At 50.4% G+C, this 22,840-nt stretch overlaps 1 protein-coding gene across 2 annotated transcripts; it reads right to left on the bottom strand.

The window, feature by feature from the left end:
- Positions 1-8,286: 8,286 nt before the first annotated feature.
- On the bottom strand, positions 8,287-22,559 carry UBL7 (ubiquitin like 7). 2 transcript variants are annotated; one of them, XM_069559528.1, is made up of 11 exons: positions 21,737-22,559; positions 20,186-20,398; positions 18,259-18,378; positions 14,779-14,861; positions 13,932-14,016; positions 13,358-13,415; positions 12,486-12,619; positions 12,180-12,229; positions 11,776-11,943; positions 11,009-11,131; positions 8,287-8,535 (listed from the first exon to the last, which is right to left on the bottom strand). In XM_069559528.1, exons 1-11 carry the CDS (start codon positions 21,774-21,776, stop codon positions 8,398-8,400), a joined length of 1,212 nt encoding a protein of 403 aa, XP_069415629.1. In that variant the 5' UTR covers positions 21,777-22,559; the 3' UTR covers positions 8,287-8,397. The 2 variants fall into 2 exon arrangements, with proteins under 2 accessions (XP_069415629.1, XP_069415630.1); XM_069559529.1 differs by having other exon boundaries at positions 21,687-21,808.
- Positions 22,560-22,840: the final 281 nt, after the last annotated feature.

Below are 22,840 nucleotides of genomic sequence, written 5' to 3'. Positions count from 1 at the left end.
CAGTAATTCTAGTGGGAGAGTGCAGCTAGACTCTGGGCATGAAGGGGAAGAGGTACCCAGGGTGGGGAAAGCAGAGCGCCAGGGTCTGGCATGGTAATGAAGGGAAGTCAAATCAGAATGGTCCAGGTACAGGAGCCTGCCTTCCTCACTGGGGCCCAAGGCTGGCTTTGGGGCCTGGACCAAGGATGGCCACAGCCAGTGATGGGAAATGGACCAGCAGAGGAAGCAACAGATGTGGATGCTGACATGTCTGAGGCAGAGGCACACTCCTCCTGCCTTCCGCCTCCCTGCAGCTCCTCCTGGGGGGAGTCAGGGGAGGAGGCTGGGAGAAAGAAATGAGGCAAGGGCTTCTGTCTAGGAGAAAACTACCTTGAACCAGTTCTCCCTGTGGAGGCAGTGCCAAATCCAAGAAGACCCCTTGCAGAATCAGAGAAATGAACACACACAGACGTGAGGTTCAGAGCTCCAAAGCCGCAAGAGGCCCTGGAAGCCTTCCGAGCAAGACCTTTCAGGGCCTTACTCAGAGCATTCCTCACACTCCAAGCTTCCTCTGACCCCTCCCCAACCCTGAGTCCATGACTACACCTGGTCTTCAAAGAAATGACCCACCCCTAACAAGAGGTCGGTGGGAGGTATGAGGATGGCAGGATAAAGAGCCCAAGCCCACAACAGCCCCTTCAAGAGGCTCAGAGCTTGGTGCCCAGCCAGGACCTACAGCTTCTAGTAACAGCAACTCTTCCTGTCCCCCAATCACCACCAGCACCCACTGCAGGGGCTGAGAGACCAGGGTGATCTGTCTACAGGGCAGCTGCTACTCAGCTTGAGCCCTGAGGCCACAGGAAAGTACACTCAGTGAAACGGGCAGCTAGTGTTCAACAGAAGCTAAAAATGAGTTTTTGTTGAAACTCCCGGTTTTAAAATAATTCACAAGTCAGATATTTATAGTCATGTAAGCCACGGCTGGGAATTCCAACTTACTGTGTGCTCATGATGTATAGGCCCATGACTGTATCACAACTATAGGCATGGCCACAACAGCCTCAGCCATCGCTGGACTTGGCCCAGCTCTTGGTAGCCCACGTCAGGGCTCAGGGCTGAAAAGGCAAGGCAGAAGAAGCCCTCCTCGGTTCATGCAGACTCTGATACCACACCTCATGCTTCCCTCAGTGGTCTGCCCACCCCTACCCCTCTGATTGGATGTTCCCCTCAAATGTCTAGCTCTCTCCTCCTACCCAGGGCTACCTCTTCCTTCTAGGCCAGCTCAGAATCACCCTAAATGGAGAAGTTCTCAGAACTTCCACCACCTTTCTTAGTCCTGAGCGTCAACCCTTCCCAGCAGCATGTCATTCTTGCATCTCTGTTCCCTGTCCTAGTCATTCTTGACACAGTTTTATATGATTGGTCCTACCTTAAACTGCTCAAATCAGAGTCTGGCCAGCCAAGTTGAGAGACAAAAATTAAAAATCCACAGGGGGGACATTCAGCGATAAACAAGAGAGTGGCAGAGAAGACAGACAACTTTTCTCCTTATGTCATGGCACTTGGGCTAAGTCATGTCCGACTCTTTGTAACTCTATGGACTGTAGCCTGCTAGGCTCCTCTGTCCATGGGATTTCCCAGGCAAGAACACTAGAGTGGCTTGACATTTCCTTCTCCAGGGGATCTTCCCAACCCAGGGATCAAACCCACGTCTCCTGCATTGCAGGAAGGTTCTTTACCGCTGAGCCACCAGGGAAGCCCCGTCAGGGCACTCAGGTCACCTCAAAACATGATAGATGCCCCCCATGGCTTCCAGGGGCAGCCCAGCATTCCTAGCCCCCAAACTCTGCCCATATGGCATTGGGCTTGTGGTGAGAGTGCCACCTGGTGGCCATTTCAGAACAGAGCAGACTGTTAGCAGAGACTAAATGTTGACCCTTGAACAACATGGGTTGGAACTGCATGGAACTGCATGGTTGGAAATGCATGGGATTTAACCAATCCCCAGTTGGTTAAATCCTCACATGCAGAAGAGCAGAGTCAGAGGCTGGACCTTAAGTCATACATGGATTTTCAACTGCACAGTGGGTCAACACCACTAACCCTGCTTGTTTAAGAGGCAACTCTACATGCTCCCAAGACTTCCTGGAGTCAAACTCCTCCCTCTGCTCCACCCTACTTTTCCCCTCCCCTCCCCTCAGATCCATCTCTGAGGCTTCATTCTCAGCGCCCGAGGCCTGAGGCAAAGCAGGATCTTGTGGGAGTCACGCGGAATCCATCAAGACTAACACAGTCTCCTGACCAGATATGGCTGGGAGGCCAGGGATCAAGTCCCAGCTTGGCCACTGACTCACATTAAGCAAGACCCTATCCCAGGCCAGGCCTCTATTTCTTTGTTTACAAAATGAGAAAGAGAGGCTAAACCAGCAGCTCTCTGGTCTATCTAATCTAGACCAGAGTAGACAAAGCTTCCTCATTCTATCTTCTGCATTTGCTTCTTGTTTGTAGGCTGAAATAAACATGTTTTTAAATCTCTGGAGGATAGGAGGCGTCCCAGGACCCTTCCGGTTCTGATGTGATCCTTACGCCTGCTAGGGCCACCTGAATGAGGAAAAGAAATGCATGCAAACACGTGATTTCCCACACTCACTTTCTTTCCTGGACACCCCAATTCTTGGGGTCAGAAGTAACCCTCAGAGGCCGTTCAGTCCAACCTGGGAGCCCCTACAACAGCCCTTTTGGATGTCATGTAGCATCCGCTTACATCCAGTGAGGATGCGCTTACCCCCAAGGCAGCCTTGCCCATCTCCTTAGCTCTGACAAACAAAGGCTTCTTCCCCAGTGGGAGACTCCTACCCAGTGGTCCCAAATCTGTCCTCTAAGGCCTCTGTCCTCACAGACCACATCTAATCACTCTTCTTGCAATAGAGCCCTTCAGAGAGAGATTTCAACACAGAGGTCATGTCCCCTGAAATCTTTTTTTTTTCAGGGTAAATAACTCCATTTCCAACTTGGTCCCACATGGGGCTTTACTTGGTCTCTCTAATCCTGGTTGGTCCCTAGGACATCATCAACTAGTCATTTAACAAACACCTACTGAGACCGCCCTAGGCAGTCTGGTTTGTGACCATCTCCTTCTGAGACTGGGGTGTAGATCAGATACAGCACCTAGAAGAGAGAGGAGTCAACGACGGGAAAGACTTCTCCGCTCCTATTACAGCCCCTCCAGAGGCACTGCCTTGTTGGGCTGAGATACTGGGTTGCTAAATCTTGTTGATCTTAGCTTAGGGTGGTCCTTGAACCAATTTCCATCCATCAGCAGTGGCTTTCTGAGAGACTGGTTAAGAAAGATTGAGTCTGGATCTGGGCCCAAGAGGGGAAGAAAGGAGACCCCATCATGCAGAAGAGCAAGTGGTGTTCTGGTTTCCTCCCACAGGACCTCAGAGTGTCCCTGTTTCTGTCCCTCCTGTCAGGGGTGCCTCATCATCAGGATCTTGACTCCATCGGTCATCTGGAACATTCACCAGCCCAGCTCTGAGTGCCTTGAAATTTCTGGTATACATGTTGTCAACGTCCACTTACAAATGTTGAGGGAAAATATCAAACAGGACACAACTGAGGCTCCAAGAGGTTAGGTTCTCCATGGAAAAGAGACCTACACTTCAGTCAGTCTGACTTAGAAGCCTGATTTCCCTCCAGGACTCAGGCTTCCACTTCCAGGAAGGATAAGTAGTGAGCAGACCCTTCAGGCCCTTTGAGTGGCTTCCGGCCTGCCAAGCAGGCATGAGGCCCCAGGTGCATGCATTGATGGAATCGCACGGACTCAATCCTGCCCAAGTTCTAGCATGGCCCGTTTCCTGGCACAGTCATGTCCGGTTAACGGGAAGCACTCGTCTGTAAATGGGGATAATAAGGTCTACTTTTCAGGGTTGTTGTGAGGATCAACTGAGATGGCATATGCGAGTGCCTAGCTGTGACTGGCACAGAGAGGGTGCTTGATAAATGAATACTGTTGCCCTGCATTGCTGTGAGCTGCTTTTGCCAAGGTGGAGTAGGGCAGTGCCTGGGCCTCCGCAAAAGGCATTTCAGGCATACAGGAGGCAGAATTCTGTTACCAGCAACTGCAGAGTCTATAGGAGCCAAAATGTGGCCGGCCCCAGGGGAGCCAGGGGCACAGCCAAGCTGATCCAACCCCAACCCAGGGCCCGAGCGGGTTTGGAGAGGCTGGGTAAGCAGATAGAGGGAGGCCTAAATACCACTCCCCCACCCCCCATCCTCAACACACATTCACTGCCAAAGGCTGTGGCAGAGGCTATGAGAGGCCACCTCAGGGTAGGACTCAGAGCTTGGTCGGGGGCCCAGGCCATATGGGGCTGAGGCAAGGAGCAGAACCGGGGCCCATGTGCCCAGCAAGCTGTGCCAGCCCAGCCCATGCCAGCCCAGCCAAATTTGAGTTATATCAGGAGAAGGGATCTGTTCAGAAAACTCATCCATCTTTGCATATTTGCATATTCTATTTTGGGGTCGCTTCCTTTTTTTCCCCTTCGCTTCCTAGAAAAGTTCTTGTGATCAATTCCAACTTCACCTCTGCTGAACTGCAAACGCTCACTCTCCATCCTATCTTCCCTCCAACCACCCTCTCCCTGGTCAGGTACTCCAGGGTTCTCTGTCCTGCCTCCACTGCCCCCACCTACTCAGGCCTCAACCCCTGCAACTGGGCTCTGTGCCAAGGTCACCATGGCTCAAGCAGTCAAGTCCAAGGTCAGCCCCTGGGTCACCAAACTTCTTAGTGGTACTTCATACCACCTGACCATGCCCCTTTTGTCCAGTGCTTTCCAGCTTCTTTCTGTCCAGCTCTGATGACTCCTGCTCTAGCCTTCCCAGAAGCAGCCCATCATCTCCTTCCGGGTCCCACGTTGAACAGTCACTATTTGCTATAAAGTCTAACTCCTTAGTGGGTGTCCCTTTTCCTGCCTTTCCTTGAAAAGCTGAATGCCCTTCTCTCTTGACACAGGCCCATTCAATTTAAGACTTCCTGATCATTATCTCCAGCCTAGAAACCTCCAGCTGTCTCCCAGACACCCCCACCTGGTGTCTCATGGCCCCTCCAGCTCAGTATATCCCAACTGGTCTTGTACGCCGAATCCCAAGCCCAGTGCCTCACTCCTGCCGCACCACCCTCTACCCACTCACATCCTGCCTGGCCCCCAGATCTGGTCTTTCACATCTCACATCCCTCTCCTCCTCCCAGCCCCCTGCTGCAACTCTAGTCAAGGCCCCCACCGTGTCCCATCTGCAGGCAGCGAGCATCCTAGCTGGCCTCCCACTCCCAGTCTCACTTCCCACAAATCCAGCCTCCACGCAGCTGTCAGATTCTCTCACACGAGTCTGGTCCTCCACTGCCCTGCCTAGAGTCATCCACAGGCTGCTCTCTGCCTTCAGGATGAAGCCTTAGCTCCTCAGCCTGATGAGACCACCCCCTCACCCCACCTCCCACTTCACTCTCAGAAGCCATGGGCAGCAGTGGGAAGGTTGCCAGCTTCGGAGTTAAGTGGACCTGAGCATCCAAGGCTGATCTGCCCACTGTACCACCATGACACTGGGGACAGGTAACCTCAACCTTGGTGCCCCCATCTAATAAGTGGAGCTAATCATAATATATTCACCTTTGCCAAGATGTCAATGCTGACTCAAGTCCCTCCCGCCCTACCCACGCTTCTTCGCATCTGCCATACTGCCCATCACACTGTCAGTTCTAAGTGGATCACAGCTTCCTCACTGGTCTCCCCTGCCCAAGCTCGCCCCACTCCCCATCTCTTCAAACACAGCAACCAGCGGCCTTTCTAAAATGTAAACCCAGCTCTCCCCCCAATGCAGATTCTCCTGTGACTTCCCACTGCCCCTAGGATAAGTCCTAACTCCTTACCAGGCTGAGAGCGCTCCAGCCTCTGCCTGTCTTGAAGTCCACCCTCACACCTGGGGCTCCAGGAGCCGCGTCCTCCCCGCTCCCGGCCCACTCTGAATGTACACCTTCTGGCCCAATTCCTCTTCACCTGCGGCAGGCCTCACATCAGATGCCACCTTCTCCAGGCAGCTGTCCCTCACACACACATACCCCACCCTAACCCAACCGAGCTCCATTTCCTGTGAGTACAAGCCCACAGGACCAGCCTGGCCTATTCTCATCAGGCTTAGTGTAAACACGTTTGTCTGTCTTACCAATGGCATGGCTCTGAGAGTGCAAGGCCCTCGTCATGTTTAACTGGCACAGAGTAGAGACTGAATGAATGTTTGTTGAAAGGATAAAGGGGACAATAGCAAGGAAGGAGTCCTTGGCCCTTGGAAAGCCCCAGGCTCAGTGGGGGCACTTATCAGACCCAAAATATATTATTTAAAACACGGCTACAGGAAGCAAAGCCAACATACCCAGACCGTGAAGGAAAGAGCTGACAAAGAAGGGAAAGGGAAACTGTGGGGACAGTTCAATTCTGGGAAGCAGTATAACTGGTATTTGGGAGTCAGTTCCAGGGACAGGGCAAGGCAACCCAAGTGTTCCACAGCATAATGGCCGGGGGGTATCAAGGGGACCTAGCACAGTCCCTGGGGGCCGGGGGCAAGTTGCCACAGCACGGAAACCAGCTCAAGGCGGGCAGTGTCATGGGGACAGGAAGGGCTGTGTCAGCCCCATTTGACCAGACAAGCCTGTGAGGATGGAACTGGCCTTTGTTTCCATCACAAACAAGCCAGACACATCAGGTTCGGAGACAGAGCTTCCTGGTCTTTGCTCCCGACCACAAAGAGGCAGTTGGGTTCCAGGCAGACCAGTGAGGCATGAAGAGGCCTGGCACCAAGAAGCCTCGAGAGCTCTGAGTCCTTTCAGCCAATGCAAACACCTCTCAACATTAGCTCTCAGGAAATGTGGAGACTTCCCATTTTCTGGAAGGAAAAAACAATGTTCAGACCACATGTGGAACAGTGGAGCCTCCCAAGGACTTCTCTGTAAAGTGTCACCGAGACTGGAGACCATCTGGAAAGAGGAACAGGACTTGCGAGGGGCCAAATCCAGGAGGACATGTCCAAGGGCAAGTGAATTCCTTGTGTGTGCTCATTCTCTAATTGTGTCCAACTCTTTGTGACCCCATGAACTGTAGGCTACCAGGTTCCTCTCTGCTCATGAAATTCTCCAGGCAAGAATACTGGAATGGGTTGCCATTTCCTACTCCAGGGGATCTTCCCAACCCAGGGATCAAATCCGCGTCTCCTGCATTGACAGGTGGATTCTTTACCACTGCACCACCTGGGAAGCCCAACTCTCCTGAACTGAAGCCCAGCTCACAGAGCAGAGGGAGCAGGCTTGCTCTGCGTGGTCCCTTAAGACAGAAAGGGAGCTAAGAGGTAAATGTTCTGAAGAAGCAAGGACAGAGTAGGCAGTCCCCATCAGGGGTAAATCTTCTGTCCCAGGAGGTGACAAGCAGAAGATGAATGGCATGAGCATGGAGGCTGCGGATGAAATCTCTGCCAAAGGCACATGGCAGGAGCAGCCCTCTGAGCAACTTCCCACCGAAACACCAGCTGAAGGGAAGGGTTTTTTCCTGACAGAGTATTCAAACCACATGAAACCCACCCGCTCAACTTGGACATGTCTGCGACGCACCAGGGAATGCTGTGCCAAGGGGAACGAGAGCTCAGGCAGATGGAGCAGCAGCTTGGGAGTTGGTGCCCTCTCTGCAACATGAAAGCTGGGCCCTGTTGGTGTTGGTGTTGTTGTTTAGTATTGTTATTTAACTGCTCTTGTATTTATGCCTTCAGGACAGAGAAGTGGGCCCTGCCTCCTGGCACGGCTCTGAGGCCTGGATCCTGGCATCATTACAAAGCGGGCATCAGAGTGCATGGTGAGACTAGGCCAGGGGAGGGACAAGGAATCTTCCACAAGCCTTTGGGAGAGGGAGCAATGGCAGGGGATTGGCGGGTGGGCTTTCACCCGGCCACTCCTCAGACTGGTCATCCCAGGAGCACAAGGCTCTCCTGGCCACAGCCGTACACAGCAGCCACCCTGGAGACTGGGCAAATCGGAGGAGGCCACACCCAGAGCACCAAAGGGCCTGGAGGCTATCACTGGAAACTTCTGCCAAAACACCAGTGTGGGCATCAGGTGGCATCTCAGGACACGGATCTCAGCTTTTCCACCTGGGGCCCAGAAGCAGGGGCCAGCTGATGCCGTGGCACCAGAACCCACACACCACGCTAGCCCCCCCACCACCTCTACCCACTCAGATCAGCCAGAAAGGCCACACACTGGACAAAGCAGAAGGTCGACCATCAGGTGTATTAGGGCGAGTGAGATGGGGCACCTTCAAGAGTGCTTCCCATGGGCAGCCGCCTTAGCAGTTTGCTGGGGGTTCAGGAGGAGCAGGGAGTTCACGGGGCTCCTCCGGCAAAGATGAGCTCCAGGGCCGCCTGGATGTCCCCCCCGGTGGCCTGCAGGGCCCGCAGGCTCAGCTCATCGTCCTGGATGCCCATGTCCCTCAGCTGCTGCAGCTGGGGCTGCCACTGGCTCTGTAGAAAGACAGGACAGGCAGGAGCAGTCAGTAAGGATCCGACAGAGACCTGTTCACCTCTAGCAGAAGGAGGTGCGTTCCTCCAAGAAAGCTGCTGACATGAGGTTCCATACAACACAGCACATCAGGGAGGTCTGCGGACTGTCGAAGAGGCCTATGGAGAGGCCGGAGGGTTTAGGGAACAAATTAGAAGTTTTTCCAATTAAAGAAGGGGAAAATGTATCATAAAGATCAAAAAGAAAAAGCATAAACTATACAATATCTAAACTTCAAAAGATTACTTTCTTTCTCTGCTGTATCTATAGACACACACACACTTTTAAATTAACTCTGTTGTTTTAGTATGATACACAGTGCCTGGCGGCTCAGTTGGTAAAGAGTCCACCTGCACTACAGGAGGCTGCCTGCAATGCAGGAGACCCGGGTTCGATTCCTGGGTCAGGAAGATTCCCCCGGAAAAGGAAATGGCAACTCACTCCAGTATTCTTGCCTGGGATATCCCATGGACAGAGGAGCCTGGTGGGCTACACCCCGTAGGGTTGCAAGAGTCGGACACAACAGAGCGACTAAACCATCAACACCACGCTGTGAAAAGTCTCACTCATCTACTCGTTTCCCCGATTCCTGATAACCTACTTTATTTTCTCTGAGGAAATATAATAAATATACATTCCTATACTTACCCTTTTCTTATATCTCTCCTTTTTTTCTAACATATTAAGGTATCATAGAAAACGCTTGTGGATGTCCTGAAATGTACAACAGGGCAGCTTCCAATCTTTGCTGTTATAGAAACGCTGCGGTGACTGGTTCTGTACAAATGTCACTCTCTGCATGCACATACATCTCCGGGATAAATTCCGAGCAATGGGACTGCAAGGAATTACAGGCCATCTGTACTTCCTTTTTGGTGAACAGTCTGTTACTATCCTTCACCTGCTTTTCTACGAAGCTGTTGGTCTTACATCACTAGAACTTCAATTCAGGGAGGTTTTGCCCTTTGTCTGATCTGTGTTACAGATTTCTTTCCAGTTTGTGATCAGCTTTCAGACTTTGCTTGTTCTTTTTGTATGTTGATTTGGTTTTCTTTGCTTTGCAGAAATTTTCACATTTATGAACTCAAAATATATGTTACTTTTTATATAATGGTTCCTTGATTTTTTTACTTTCAGCTATGAAAGGCCTTCTCTATGGATTTAAACAAATTTAGTATTTTTAATATCTCTGTCTCACGAAAGAGGAAGTGCACACCTTAGGGGAAAGGATGTGTTCACACTGTGGGAAGGAGAAGGCAGTGGGGATGAAATGCAAATACAAAGAAGCAGGCAAGCAAGCGTGAGGATGTGGAGGATTTTTAGAAAACCACAGAAACTGACTCAAGTTCCATTTACAGGCCAGGTGGAGACATACAGGTTTCTGAGCTGAAGAGCAGAGCGAACAAGGATCAGGCTGCAGATGATGAAGGAACCAAAAAGGCCAACTGTCCTCGGGTCCTGCTCCTGCTCCCCTCACTGTCCACCGAGACACGTGGGGCAGTGAGAACCACACGGGCCGGACCCTGTCCCTGTCATTTAATGGCTTCATGACCGTGGACCAGTTCCAGAAATGACGTTCATGCCCCAGGCTTAGGAACAAAGAAAAGAGTAAAGCAAACAGCTTGTGCATAGAGGCGTGCAATATAATGTGAACCCCTTGGGTCATGCACTTAGCTGCTAGCTAAGCTTCCATGTTCATGAGGCAGGGGAGTTGGTGTCGCTCCCTGGTGACCTCCACACAAGCCTCATCTCCTTGCACAGGCACTCAAGGCCCTCACACTCAGGCATCTGCTCTCCCTTACTCTGGCTCCATCTCAGGACCCTTCATCTTGGATATTGCCTTCTGCTCTTGCCGATTTGCCATGTGTACCTCCACATTCCCTCAAACAGGTAGCTGCCTCTGCCAGGACACCACATCCCCTCAACCAAACATCCCCTTCTCTGCCTGGCTAACCTCTAATTAATTCTTTGACAGTAGGTACAACACCACTTTCTCAGAAAAGTTTTACCTGACCTCAAGCCTGGGCCAGCTTCTCACCCTGTTGTTCTCTTAGTTCAGTGACTATCTGGCGCCCCTCCATGGAGGGAATGAGGACTGGCTCATCACTATCCCAGGAGCTGGACCAAGCCTGGACCAGACATGCTCAAGGCTCAGTCGATGCTCACAGGATGGATGAGTGACTCCTCCACTGAAACAGCCACTGAAATACCCAAGCCAGGCGGTCAGTGGAGCCAGGCCATGGGCACTGGGTGAAGGAGTGGAAGCTGCAGGGACAGCCGCCCTTGCTGGGAGCACCCTCTCCTGTCATGCTGCCATGCCCCAGCTGTTCCTGCACCAAAGCAGGCCAAGTGGGAAGGGCCTCCAGAGGGTAGAGAAAAGCTCAGCGTCCAAAATACCAAAGAAGCCGTGTGAACATCAGAAGGGGGAAGACTGACCTGAAGGCTGGGCTGCCCCGAGGCCTGCAGGGCATGCTGCAGGGCTTGGCTGAAGAGATCGTTGGTGATGGGCGTCCCTGACTGGACGCTGGAGGACATTGGGGAGGTCCCTGAGGAGTGGCCCTAGAGACAGACCAAGGTCAGCGCCACCCTCAAAGCCAGCCCAGTCTCCCAGCACACACCCACCGCTGTCCCATCACCCTGCCTCACCACCGCCTCCCAGCAGGGGCCAGCATGAGACAGCCACACAGAGCTGCCTGAAAGCCCTCTATGTGTGCAGGAAGGGTTCTGTACTCTTTTGCTCCAGGGAGATGGAATGGGAGCCCTGACTGAGCCTAGGACCCACACTGGGACAGGAGAAATGCCCTTGCCGGCTGGAGTGACTATCAGTAGGAATGCTTAAGCCTGTGATGTACGCCTGGCCACTTTCAGGAGTAAGTAAGGGACCATTATGCAACATGAGGTTCTTCCAACTGCTGAGAAGAGTCAGTCAGGCCTGGGATGAGCCTAAAGGCAGGTGAGGGGAGGTCGCCTGAGCTGCAGTGGGAAATCCACTGGGGCTCCAGGTAGAGCTCAGATCAAAGCAGATGGAGCACAAGGGTCAGCAAAGGTAAACCCACTCTACCACTGGGCCCTTCTCCCTGGGGGCCCGGCCTGTACCTTCCCACCCTCTCTCTCCATACCTGGGGGCTCAGTCTGGACCTTCCCACCCTCTCTCTCCATACCTGGGGGCTCGGCCTGGACCTTCCCACCCCCTCTCTCCATACCTGAGTACCAGGAGTTGGCGTGTGAGAGCTGCTCTCCGGAGTGCTGGCCAGGGCCAGGGCAGTGGCCAGCTCGCTCTGGGTGATGGGCCGGGGCCCGGCAGCTCCACTGTACCCCAGGGAAGCTGGGCGGGAGCTGGGGGTGCTGCTTGAGGGCGTGGGCCTGGCACTCTGGACAAGGGAGGTGCCCAGATCAGGGCGGCAGCCCTGAGTGGCTCTCAGAAGAGCCCCCCCCGCTCCGGGAACAGTTCTTGGGGAGACTCCGCAGGCTGCCAGGCCACAGCGATGGTGCGGCACACCTGGGCCCCCACAGGGCCTCTGGCCACCCCCGCTGGGCGTGCCAGGTCCCGGGGAGGGCGCCTCCCCAGCACCATCTCCCCCAAATGGCAGGCAGCCCGGTCACTTACCGGGTGAAAGTCGTCCTCATCATCAGAGAGCCCTTCAAACAGGAAGCCGCCTGGAGGAGGGAGGACAGATTTCAGGAGGAGGAACAGGAAGGCACAGGTGCTGCTCCAGCGTCTCAGCACTACTTACTCCAAATTCATGTTCTCATCTCTCCCCTGGAAAATTACAGGACAGATGCTCTCCCTGACTCAAACCCAGAGTTCCCAAGGAACACCCTCTGCCAGCACTATACATAGCTGCGAGTAGAGCAAAGCCCTGGGCCACTGCCCGTTCCCCAGGGGCCCGCGTCCCGCAGGCCAGGGGCTCACCTGGCATGTCCCGGTAGGCGCTGGAGGGCATGCCCCGGGAAGAGGAGTCGGCCCCTGGCAGTGGGGTGCTGCCTGCCACCGAGTGCAGGACCAGGACAATGGCATTGACCAGGGCAGGGTGAGCAGGCACCAACCTGAGACGGAGCAGGAAGAAACTCAAGGGTGACTCGGAAGGAGAGAGCATCCTTGGGTTTGACAGGAATTCTGGGCACCCCTCGTAACAGTCAAGTCAGCCCTGCTTGTCCTTAATTTTCCCAGTCTTCAGCACCTCCCTCCAGACAGCTTGTCTTCCTGCTGCTCTGCCTCCAGCATCATCAGGCCTTCACCCTGGGGCCCCCACAATGCTTCACTCTCCTCTCTGGCAATGCATGATGGGACACGCACAGCCCAGAGGCTCAGGGGTAGTCTCCTGTCTTGACTCCAATACCACTTCATCGGGCAGTCTTTGACTGGTCCCTTCTCTCCCGAGGGTTTGGCTGTTTTCTTCACTTGAAGATAAAGGGACATAACCTCTACTTTCCCTTCCAACTTTAAAATTTGGGGGCGTATGCACCTATTTCTTTCCCAGCTTAAAATCCTTCACAGGCTCCCTAATATCTACTGAATGAGATCTAAACTGAGCCCGGCCTGCAAAGCCACCTCCCTCAGGACGCTGCTTCACCCCCACCTCTGCCTGCCCCTGCCCTTGGGCTTTGTCCTCACCTCCCCCCAGCCCACCCCCTCCTCCAGCCCTGGCTCCTCGCCACCTCCTGGCACATTCAGAAGACAGATTTGGGGGATGGGCTCCAAGAGCAGAATCCAGGGCAACCATTAGGCTTCTGGCCCGACCATGAGGAGAGAAAAAGCGCCCTTAGTAAGATAGGTATACTTACGTATCAAGCATGTTGGGGTCAGCAAAGACAGAGAAGAGGTCCTTGTCCTGGAGAACCCCTGAAGGAGAACAGGGCTCACCTCAGAGACAGGAAATCTAGCCAGATCCAGTGGGGAGGCCTTGGAGCAACCAGCCTAACAGGGATACGCATGGAAAGTGGGTGCAGCAACGTGCCAGCAGCACAGCCCACATGCTCTCCACGTCGCTCCCTATGCCCTGCATGGAGGCTACACACTGCACAGCGCCCCAGCCTCTTTCCCTGTATCTCTAGGCTCTTCCCTCGCCCATCAAGGTGCGCAGGAAGTCTTCCCTGACTGCCGTGGTTTGGGCTAACTGCTGCCCTCAAGTGTCTGCCTCACAGTCTCACTTCTGGTGTTAGCTAGGCCACGATTTCTCTGTGGGGCTGCAGCTCTTGGAGGGTTGGGTATATGGAACACATCTGGGTTACTCCCCCTCCTGCCACAAGACCAGTGAATCTTCACATGATGTGTCAAAGCTTCTTTAAGGTAATTGCCTCCTCCTGGCTTCTTCTTCTTCAACAGTTCCTATTTCCTTCAGTTCAGCCTTGCACTTACCAAGAGCAATGGGGTCACTGCTGAGCCCTGGGGTGGCCACAATGATCTGATCCAGAGATTCCTTATTGCTGAGCATCTTAAAGACCTGCAGGAGAAATGGGGAGGGCTGAGCACTCCCACTAGCTCGGTGCACTCAGAAATACCCACACACAGCTGAAGGACTTCCTTCCTCTAAATGCTTGTACACACACCACCACAATGGAATAGCCCCAGGAAAGAGATGAACCTCTTTTTTTCTCTGAGATCATGGCTTACTGGAGGGGAAACAACATAAAAGCAAGATCACAATAAGCCTTCAATCTATGGTCCTTTCCCCCATTTCTAGTTCTAATGCTTTCACAATAAAAGCTTTTATTATAAGCCCAATAACAAAGGTTTCTCTAGATTCTAAAAGTCCTTTTCAATCTCCAAACAACTATCATTTTGCATTTATATATATTGGGAAGTTTGCAGCTGTCTTCATCTTGCTTATCAACTCTCTTATGGAAAGTCATCAGTGCATTTTCCCAGTGAGGGGATCCTGGGAAGGAGTGTTGGGTAAGCAGTTCAGTCCAAGTCAAAGAATGAGGCCCAGCAGAAACAGCATACGGATCCTTTGACTGTAACTATATTCAATTCCATGAGGCCAATCAGGAGAGGCTGTATCATTATCATTAGAGGGAATCAACAATGCCTAGCTGAGAGCCTCTTTGGGGGAAGACAGGGTTCTGCTGGGAACCACAGACGTGGCGAAACCTCCCCAAGGAACTCTGGGGAGCCATGGCAACCAGCTTCCGGCTCCCTCTCTGCATCACCCCTCTCCAGCAGGCCTGCCAAGAGTCTCACAGGGGGTTCAGCACACACTCACCGCCTCCCTGTAGGAGGAGCTGCTGTGCAGGGCAGTATGCAGTACTCGGAACTCCCTCAGGGCAGCCACTTTGTCCACAGGTTCTGGGGATGAGACACTCAGTTACCCTATGACCAGGGCCTCACCCCTGCCACAGACGCAGAGCATCACTTCAGCCAGAGTCCAGGCGTGGGTTCTCTTCCCTCCTCACCCTACTAAGAATGGGCACCCAATCAAAAAAAGCTACACCACAGACATGAAAACTGCACTCTCTTTTTAAGCCTCTTCAGTAGATAAACAAATTCAAGTTCTAGCAGAGGAGATTCTTACCTTAGGAAAGAGACTGTTCTGATCAATGTCCCACTGCAGGAATTCTAGACTTTTCACACTTGGAAAGGAGGAGGGTATAATGAACTCAGTAGACTTTTGTGCAGTGATTTAAAATAAGTGCTGCAAGCCATCTGAACAATATGGAGCCATGTTGACACAATATGTTAAGAGAAAGAAATAGAACATAAAGTTGTACGGGTGTTCTCTAGTAAAACTTTATGAGATGTCAGTGTGCGTGTGGGCCAAGGCTGTATGGGAACAAGCCAAGGTGGCAGGATCGGGGGGATAACTGTTTTCTCCTGGGTATTTTCTTTCAGGCCTCTGATTAAAAACAAACAAACAAACAAATACAAGAAGGACCAAGACAACATTGTACCTCTAGGCTTCTGAACAAACTTTCATCACATGTCCAAAAACAAGCCTGTCACTAGGACTCAAAGTTGCTTTTTGGTCTTTGGACGTTATGACTCATTCATATGGGAAAGTCTGGCAGTTGTCTTAGTTTTACTTGGTCACTTTACTATTTAGGACATCTGCCCACTTCACAGATAATTTAGGACATCAGCCATTTCATAGGAATTTCGGCAAAAGAAGGGGGAGTCCATCCTGGATCACACTTTAAAAAGTGTGGTGGCCCTCACCCAGGAAGGCTACTTGTGACTATATGGCCTTGCACTGCTCCACTCCAAAGGCACGATTCCCAAAGCAAGGAGAATGGCACCCCTGGAGTTCTGTGTGGCAACCACACCCTCACCTATTGTTCTGATCATGAGGGTTGTCTCTTTCGAAAAATATTCACCTGAAGTAAGTTACCTGGCTTATTCGTTAAACAAATTTGTGCTAAGCATTTACTCCACGCTTTTGGAGTGAATCTTGTTTTGTGCAAGGCACAGGAATGTGAAAGGTAAGAGTCCCTGCCATCAAGGAACTCTTAAGACAGTAGGAGAAATGAGACAGAATCAAACACACATACACAATTACCAAATACCACACTGAGGGCTTCCACAACAGAGACATGGACCACAGTGCGGGCATTAGGTACATGGAGGCAGACAGCACCACTGACAGGGAGGACCACACCCCCCAGGAGAGAACGTTTGAGAGGAGTATTGAAGGTAGAACAGACAGTGACTGGGGGAAAAGGTATTGTAGGCCTAGATGAGAACAAGTGCAAAGGCTTGGGAGAAGATAAGCATGAGGTGCTTTGAAGGAACACTAAGCTGTTTCTGTGCTGGAGCCCAGGGTACACACCCCTGCTCAAACAGCAGGCCTACGTGAGATCCTAAAGGGATGTGCAACCTTCTGCAGAGAACCACCAAAGGGATCCAGGTGGGAAGGAAGCAACTGACACTTTCTCCTCCTACAGGATCTAATCTGGTGGAAAATAAAGAAATGTGCTTCCTTTTGAAAGAACACTCAAGGATAAAATATCTAAAATGCCATCACAAAAGTTTCTTTTCAAATCCAAAAGTTTATTTTCCCCTCTGAATAAAAAGTCCGTTTGTTTCAAAAATAAATTTCCAGGGGATAAAAAGGACTTAAGCCCATAATCAGCTAAGAGTTACAGGTTGTCTCTTTAATGTTTCTGAGCTAATCTCATCCTTTAGAAGTGGGAGGCAGCCAGCCCAGTGGAAAGAATACTCTTGAGCCAGGAAAATCTGGATTCACATCCCAGCTTTTGCATTCATTTTTCTAAGCAGATGACCTTGAATGAAAACCTTTCTAACTCTCTTTTTCTTCATGTATAAAATGCTAATACTGTTACCTGACCTGCTGAGCCACTTGATTAAATGAGATATCAAACAGCAACAATCTGGCTGGAAGAAGCAACAAATGCTCCTTTCCGTCTGTCAATCCCCTCCAGCCAAAGACCAGAGGGGCACACCTGCAGCTGTGCAAGGTGTGTTTACTGCTCTTACAGAGGGGACGCGCACCACCAGAACCATGGGGCATCTCAACAAGAACATGCTAGAAGGGACTCAGAGGATTTGGGCTTTAGTTAGGGGACTCGGTGGGGGAAGCTTAAGGAAGCAGGGTTTTGTTGTGGATTGGAGGGTGTCAGGAAGTGGGGGTGATTTTATGATTAGGTATCTTAATAATTCTTATCTAGAAGGAAGGAAAACTAGAGCAAGATGAAAGCTGAAATTAATGAAGAAACAGCAGTCACTCCTAATAGGCAGGATAGAGGGTAATTTGGTCATTTCTGTGGTTGGTCAATGTGCAGGCTTATGGCTCTGTTCAGAAACGAGAAGAAATTTTGTTTTTATCTGGATATGTTACTGCCCCAGAGTGAGTGGCCTTGTAGATGCTGGTAACCTGTGAAATTGTTCATGATTCAAGGCCTAGCTAAAGGCCAGGCCAGCCCCTGGATACCAGAGACTGCCTTTCTCTTTCTCACCTCCCATCAGGGTACAAAAGAAGATCTTTTTGTCCTTTATGTTTAGAATTGAAAAGAGGGAGAATTTCAAGCTGATAACCAGTCACAACAATTGTGAACATTATTAAAATATGCCAAACTGCCCGTTTTTAACAAAGCTAATCTCCTACACAGCTTAGCTTTATCCTCAGGGAGGCTTTTAAAACACAGATGCGAAATTTAAATTATGAATTCCAAGCAGCACCTTTTATCAATAAGTCAGAAAGGCAAGAGAGGCTTTGTATGTTTCCTCCAAGAGCTACTTTCATACCATTTGAATATTCTCAAACTCCAGGAAAATAAATTAGCAGGAGTGAGGTGACTGAACAAATCACCCGCCTGAGGCAGTTTGTGGGAAGATTTGCGAACATGAGAACACACCATAACATTTAGAGGAAGGCAAGGAGTTTTCAGCTTCTTTCTAATGAGAACAAAAATAACCAAAAAATATAAGGTTCGCTGAGAAACAAACTGTTGCCCTAAAGGAATTTAAATAGATACATCCTCTCCATCCCACTAAAACAACGGGTAATGAACTTAAAAAGTGCCTTCTGTTACTGGCCGCTGGCAGCAAGAAAATCAAAATTACACTGTTCATCAATGTGTCTAATCCAATAAATGATAAAGATGCCCTTTATTATCATCTCAGTAAATCTCCCCTATGTTCCACCCAGGCCCTTGCCTCAAGGACACACAGATCCTCCTTCCCTTGCAGACATTTCAGAAGCACTGCCTGTCTAAGAGCCAACACTCACCAGGTTTCTGGTCGGGCTCAGGCCAGGACTTGCGCAGAACATGGACTGTGGATCCAGGTTGAATGCCATAAAAGTCAAGGGTCTGATCATCTTTTAGCTTCCGGCCACAGTATATCAGATCTGGGGGGAGGGGGAGGTAAAAAAAAAAGAACCATTCATTTATATTTTATTCTTCATAACAATTTAAATGACTTTTATCCCCTAAGAACCTTATCTTGACTGGACAGATAGCTAGAGAATGGTATATGCTTTAACTAGTACTCTTACTTAATAAATACATTTTGCCAGCCTGGATGGGAGTGGGGCCTGGGGAAAATGGATACATGTATGTGCGTGTGTGTGTGTGTGTGTATATATATATATGGCTGACTCCCTTCACTGTTCACCTGAAACTACCACAACAATGTTAATGGACTATACCCCAATGCAAAATAAATTAAATTTGAAAATAAATAAACAAATACATTTTAATAACAATTGTTACAAGCACAAATTGATAAAATACAGAATCTATGCACAGGAAAACTCTAGAGCTTAACATCATGGAGACTGCACCATTTAACTGAATGGGAAAATGTAACAATAAAAAAGAATGAACCCCCTGTTTTTATGGCTAAAAGCACTTTTTTTGCCAGCTTATACCATTTGCCTGTTTATATGCCATTGTATTAATAATATATGGCTTCCCAGGTAGCACTAGTGGTAAAGAACCCAACTGCCAGTGCAGAAGACTTAAGAGACATGAGTTTGATCCCTGGATTAAGAAGAGCCTCTGGAGGAAGACATAGAAACCCACTCCAGCTGGGCTGGAGAATCCCATGGACAGAGGAGCCTGGTGAGCTACAGTCCATGGGGTTGCAAAGAGTTGGACACAACTGAAGAGACTTCGCATGCATGACTGAAAATATACTTTTTGCCAGTTTATACCACTTTTCTAGTTTATATGCCATTGCATTAATAATACAATTTAATTATATTCTCTGTCTGAAAGTGATGCTGGAGTCCAGGGTTTGATCCCTGGTCAGGCAACAAAGATTCTGCACACCACACAGCATAGTCAAAAATAAAAAGAGAAAGAAATAAATTATATTTAAATTCCTTCTTCCTCCACCTAGAATGCCCTTGCCATCTCTCCTTTTTGGTGGGTCAGACGGTAAACTGTCTTGCTTACAATGCGGGAGACCTGGGTTCGATCCTTGCGTTGGGAAGATCCTCTGAAGAAGGAAATGGCAACCCACTCCAATACTCTTGCCTGGAAAATCCCATGGACAGAGGAGCATGGTGGCCTACAGTCCACGGGGTTGCAAAGAGTCAGACACCACTGAGCGACTTCACTTTCACTTTCCCTCTAACCAACCAACCAACCAACCAACAATCCTTCTAACCATCCCTTAAGACTTACCTCAAATGCCATATACTAAGGGCCTTTCCCTAGCCAGCACCTCCTTCCAACCCAAGTTCTTGCTCTTTCAAAGAATGTCATAGTTAAGGAATGTCGTGATGAAGTATTTCAGTATATTGTACAGCTAAAATGGCAACCAACAGTTTTATTATATGATTTGTTTCTATTCACCTAACAACAATCACTTCCCAGCTTAACATTTGTTTTCGTTTACTCTCTAAGTCAGACTCTTTCGCGACCCCATGGATTGTAGCCCATCAGGCTCCTCCTCCCATGGCATCTCCCAGGCAAGGATACTGGATTGGGTTGCCATTTCGTTCTTCAGGGGATCTTTGCCACCCAGGGACTGAACCCACATCTCCTGGATAGGTAGGCAGATTCTTTACCACTGATCCACCAGGGCAGCCCAGTGTTTACATTATGAGACAACAAATCCCAAACTCTTAATTTACACTTGTGATTCCAGAATGATTCTCCCCCAAAAGAATCAGAGCAGAAGCCCATCCCCAGTACACAGAGACTCACCAATCAGCTCAGGGTCTGGGACAGACTCCTGGAGTTTGCCAGCAATAAGCTGCTTCAGAAATGAAATACTATATCCCCCCAGGGAGTATTCTCCGAGCTCTGTCTCTGGCAACCGAAGAATAGATTTGGGGGCAAGTGGCTGGTCAGCCAGCTTCACCGCCAGGTGCCAATCTGAGAGAGACATCCTCTCTCTTTCGCGCTCTCTCTTTCTCCCTGTAAAGGAACAAAGCCTTAGTGGTTAGACAGACCTACACCACCCCCACCCCACCAAGGGGTTGAATGAGAATTCTCTGTGACTCTGTTGGAAAAGCTCAGGCTGCAGCATCAGGAGGCCTGAACTAGAATCTGAGGTCCTCTTTTCACTCATTCTATGGCAGCAGGAAACTTCAGCTCTCTAAGCCTCTTTGGCTTTACAGTGGACATAAAAATGCCATCCCACCTAACAGGAGCGTTGTGAGGTTCAAATGAGATCATCCAACCCTCTCCCTTACATTACACACACTCCATGTTTCTTCATCAACTTTTGCTTTAACCACAACAGCTTTACCAGAAGCTCCCTGCCTCCTGCTTCTCCCTGTTAAATATCCATGCTGCCACTCATCATTTTAAAATGCAGATCTGATCAATATACTCCTCTGTTTAGAATTCAAATCACTTCTATGAATAAGTCTAAACACCACAGCCTGGCTTTCAAAAACATTCACATCTGTTCTCTCTACCAGCCTTCCCCTCTCAAGAGCTCTGGACTGCCCCACCCTTCCCAACACTTAAGTCCACCCCCACCAAGCATGAATTCAAAACAAAGCTCTCCCCCACTCCGCTCATCTAACTCTGCATATAACTCCTCTTCCCTCTTCCCTCTCTAATCAAACTCCGATCAAGAGCAACTCAAACACAACCTCCTCTATTCTCTCTCTTTCCCCCCTCTGTTGTTGTCACATTCCCTCATGACAAAGGGTTACAAATACCTATACTATTTACTTCTCAGTCGTCTCTGCATCTCATTCTTAGAGGCTCTTGAAAGCAAAGACTAGAATTTTGTCTTTATTGACTCAATGCCCGGTATTTATGGGTATCCAGAAAATGAATCAGAAACCCGGCGGTTGGGAGAAATAAGACAAGACAAGCCCTTGTTAGAATTATTATTGCTTCCAAAGTGGCTTCTTTGGAAGAGGAAAGAAAAGGTTTCGAGGCTGTGCAGCAGATCCTAAGGCACCCTCAAACTTCCATCTCCAGGTTGATGGCGGGGAAGAAAATGGATCTTTTAATATACTATGTATCATTTAATCCTCACAACTGTTCTGAGACAGGCATTTTCATCTACATATTACAGCCGAAGGAACCGAGATCTAGAAAAGTGAAGTCTGCGGCCCAAGGTCACTGATAGTTAATATTGCGACAGGGACACTATCTCTTTGGTGACGACCCCTCCACTCCCACAGAACCAGCTATCTAGTCACCACAGGTCGATCCCGCGCGGCCCGGGACCCAGCGCCCTCACCCGTCCCGCGGAAGGAACCCGGCCGCAGGGCCGCCGGTGTAAACACTCACTCAGGTCCTCTCGCCGGAAACCGGAAGCTCCGCGCTGCATTCTGGGAGTTGCAGTTCCTGAGGCGGCGCCCCACCACCCCGCCCCACCCCCGCCCCTTTATAAACAGCCGGCCGGCAAGGGGGAGCTAGTTGTAAAGCTTCCGGTTTCCGGGGGTGTGGCTCCTCTGCAGTTTGAAAGTCCGGGCGCGAGGGTGTCTTCGAGCTTGCGCGTGAGGGTCTTAGGTATCAGTCAGTCTTCCAAGACACAGGTTACGGGAACGAGGTCTGGCGTGAGGTTTGCATGCGCGCGTGCTAAGTCGCTTCTGTCCTGTCCGACTCTTTGCGACCCCACGCACTGCAGCCCGCCAGACCCCTCTGTCCGTGAAATTCTCCAGGCAAGAATACTGGAGTGGGTTGCCACGCCCTCCTCTAGGGGATCTTCCTGACGTGGGATCGAACCGGCGTGTCTTTTGTCTCCTGCATTGACAGGTGGGTTCCAGGTGTGATGTTTACAGCCCCGCGATTCCTTCAATGTCCTGGTTCGCATGCAGAGTCCGCAGGTTATGCCAGGTCCGTCCAGCGCTGCAGATGGGAACGCCGGTTTCCGGACTCTCGGCCCTGGGTCTCCTGCTTCGACCCGTCGTCGCTCGGCAAGGACCCTTTCCGGAGCGGCCTCTTCAGACTCCCTGTTGAATATCCTTGTTCAGACTCGCCCCAGCCTTGTCATCTTCACCAGTAAACGGCCTGTCTTTGAGTGAAGTCAGCTTCCTTTGTGCTCCTCGCTTCTGGCTTTTCGTGGCGAACATGCCTGTGAAGGCATACTAGGAACCCAACGATGAGTTCCTCTAAAAGTTGGTACCTTGAGAGAAGTTACCAAGGGTTCCTGGTACACCCCAACGTGCAGTAGTGGGGTTTATATCAGTCATTCATAGAATTAGTTCGGGAAGGGGAATTTCACTGAACTCTCAGAGAAACTGCATGCCGTCGTCCATGGTATCCGCAGGAGATTGCTTTCAGGAGCCCCTCGTGGATACCAAAATACGCGAATACTTAAATCCCGTGCGTAAAACTGGTATTGTACAGTCGAGTGCATTTTAGATGCATAGTTATAGATTTTTTTGCCCA

Source organism: Ovis canadensis, chromosome 18 (genome assembly GCF_042477335.2).
Source record: "Ovis canadensis isolate MfBH-ARS-UI-01 breed Bighorn chromosome 18, ARS-UI_OviCan_v2, whole genome shotgun sequence".
In the NCBI taxonomy this organism is placed as follows: Eukaryota; Metazoa; Chordata; class Mammalia; order Artiodactyla; family Bovidae; genus Ovis; species Ovis canadensis.
This window is presented reverse-complemented; position numbering and strand designations above follow the sequence as displayed.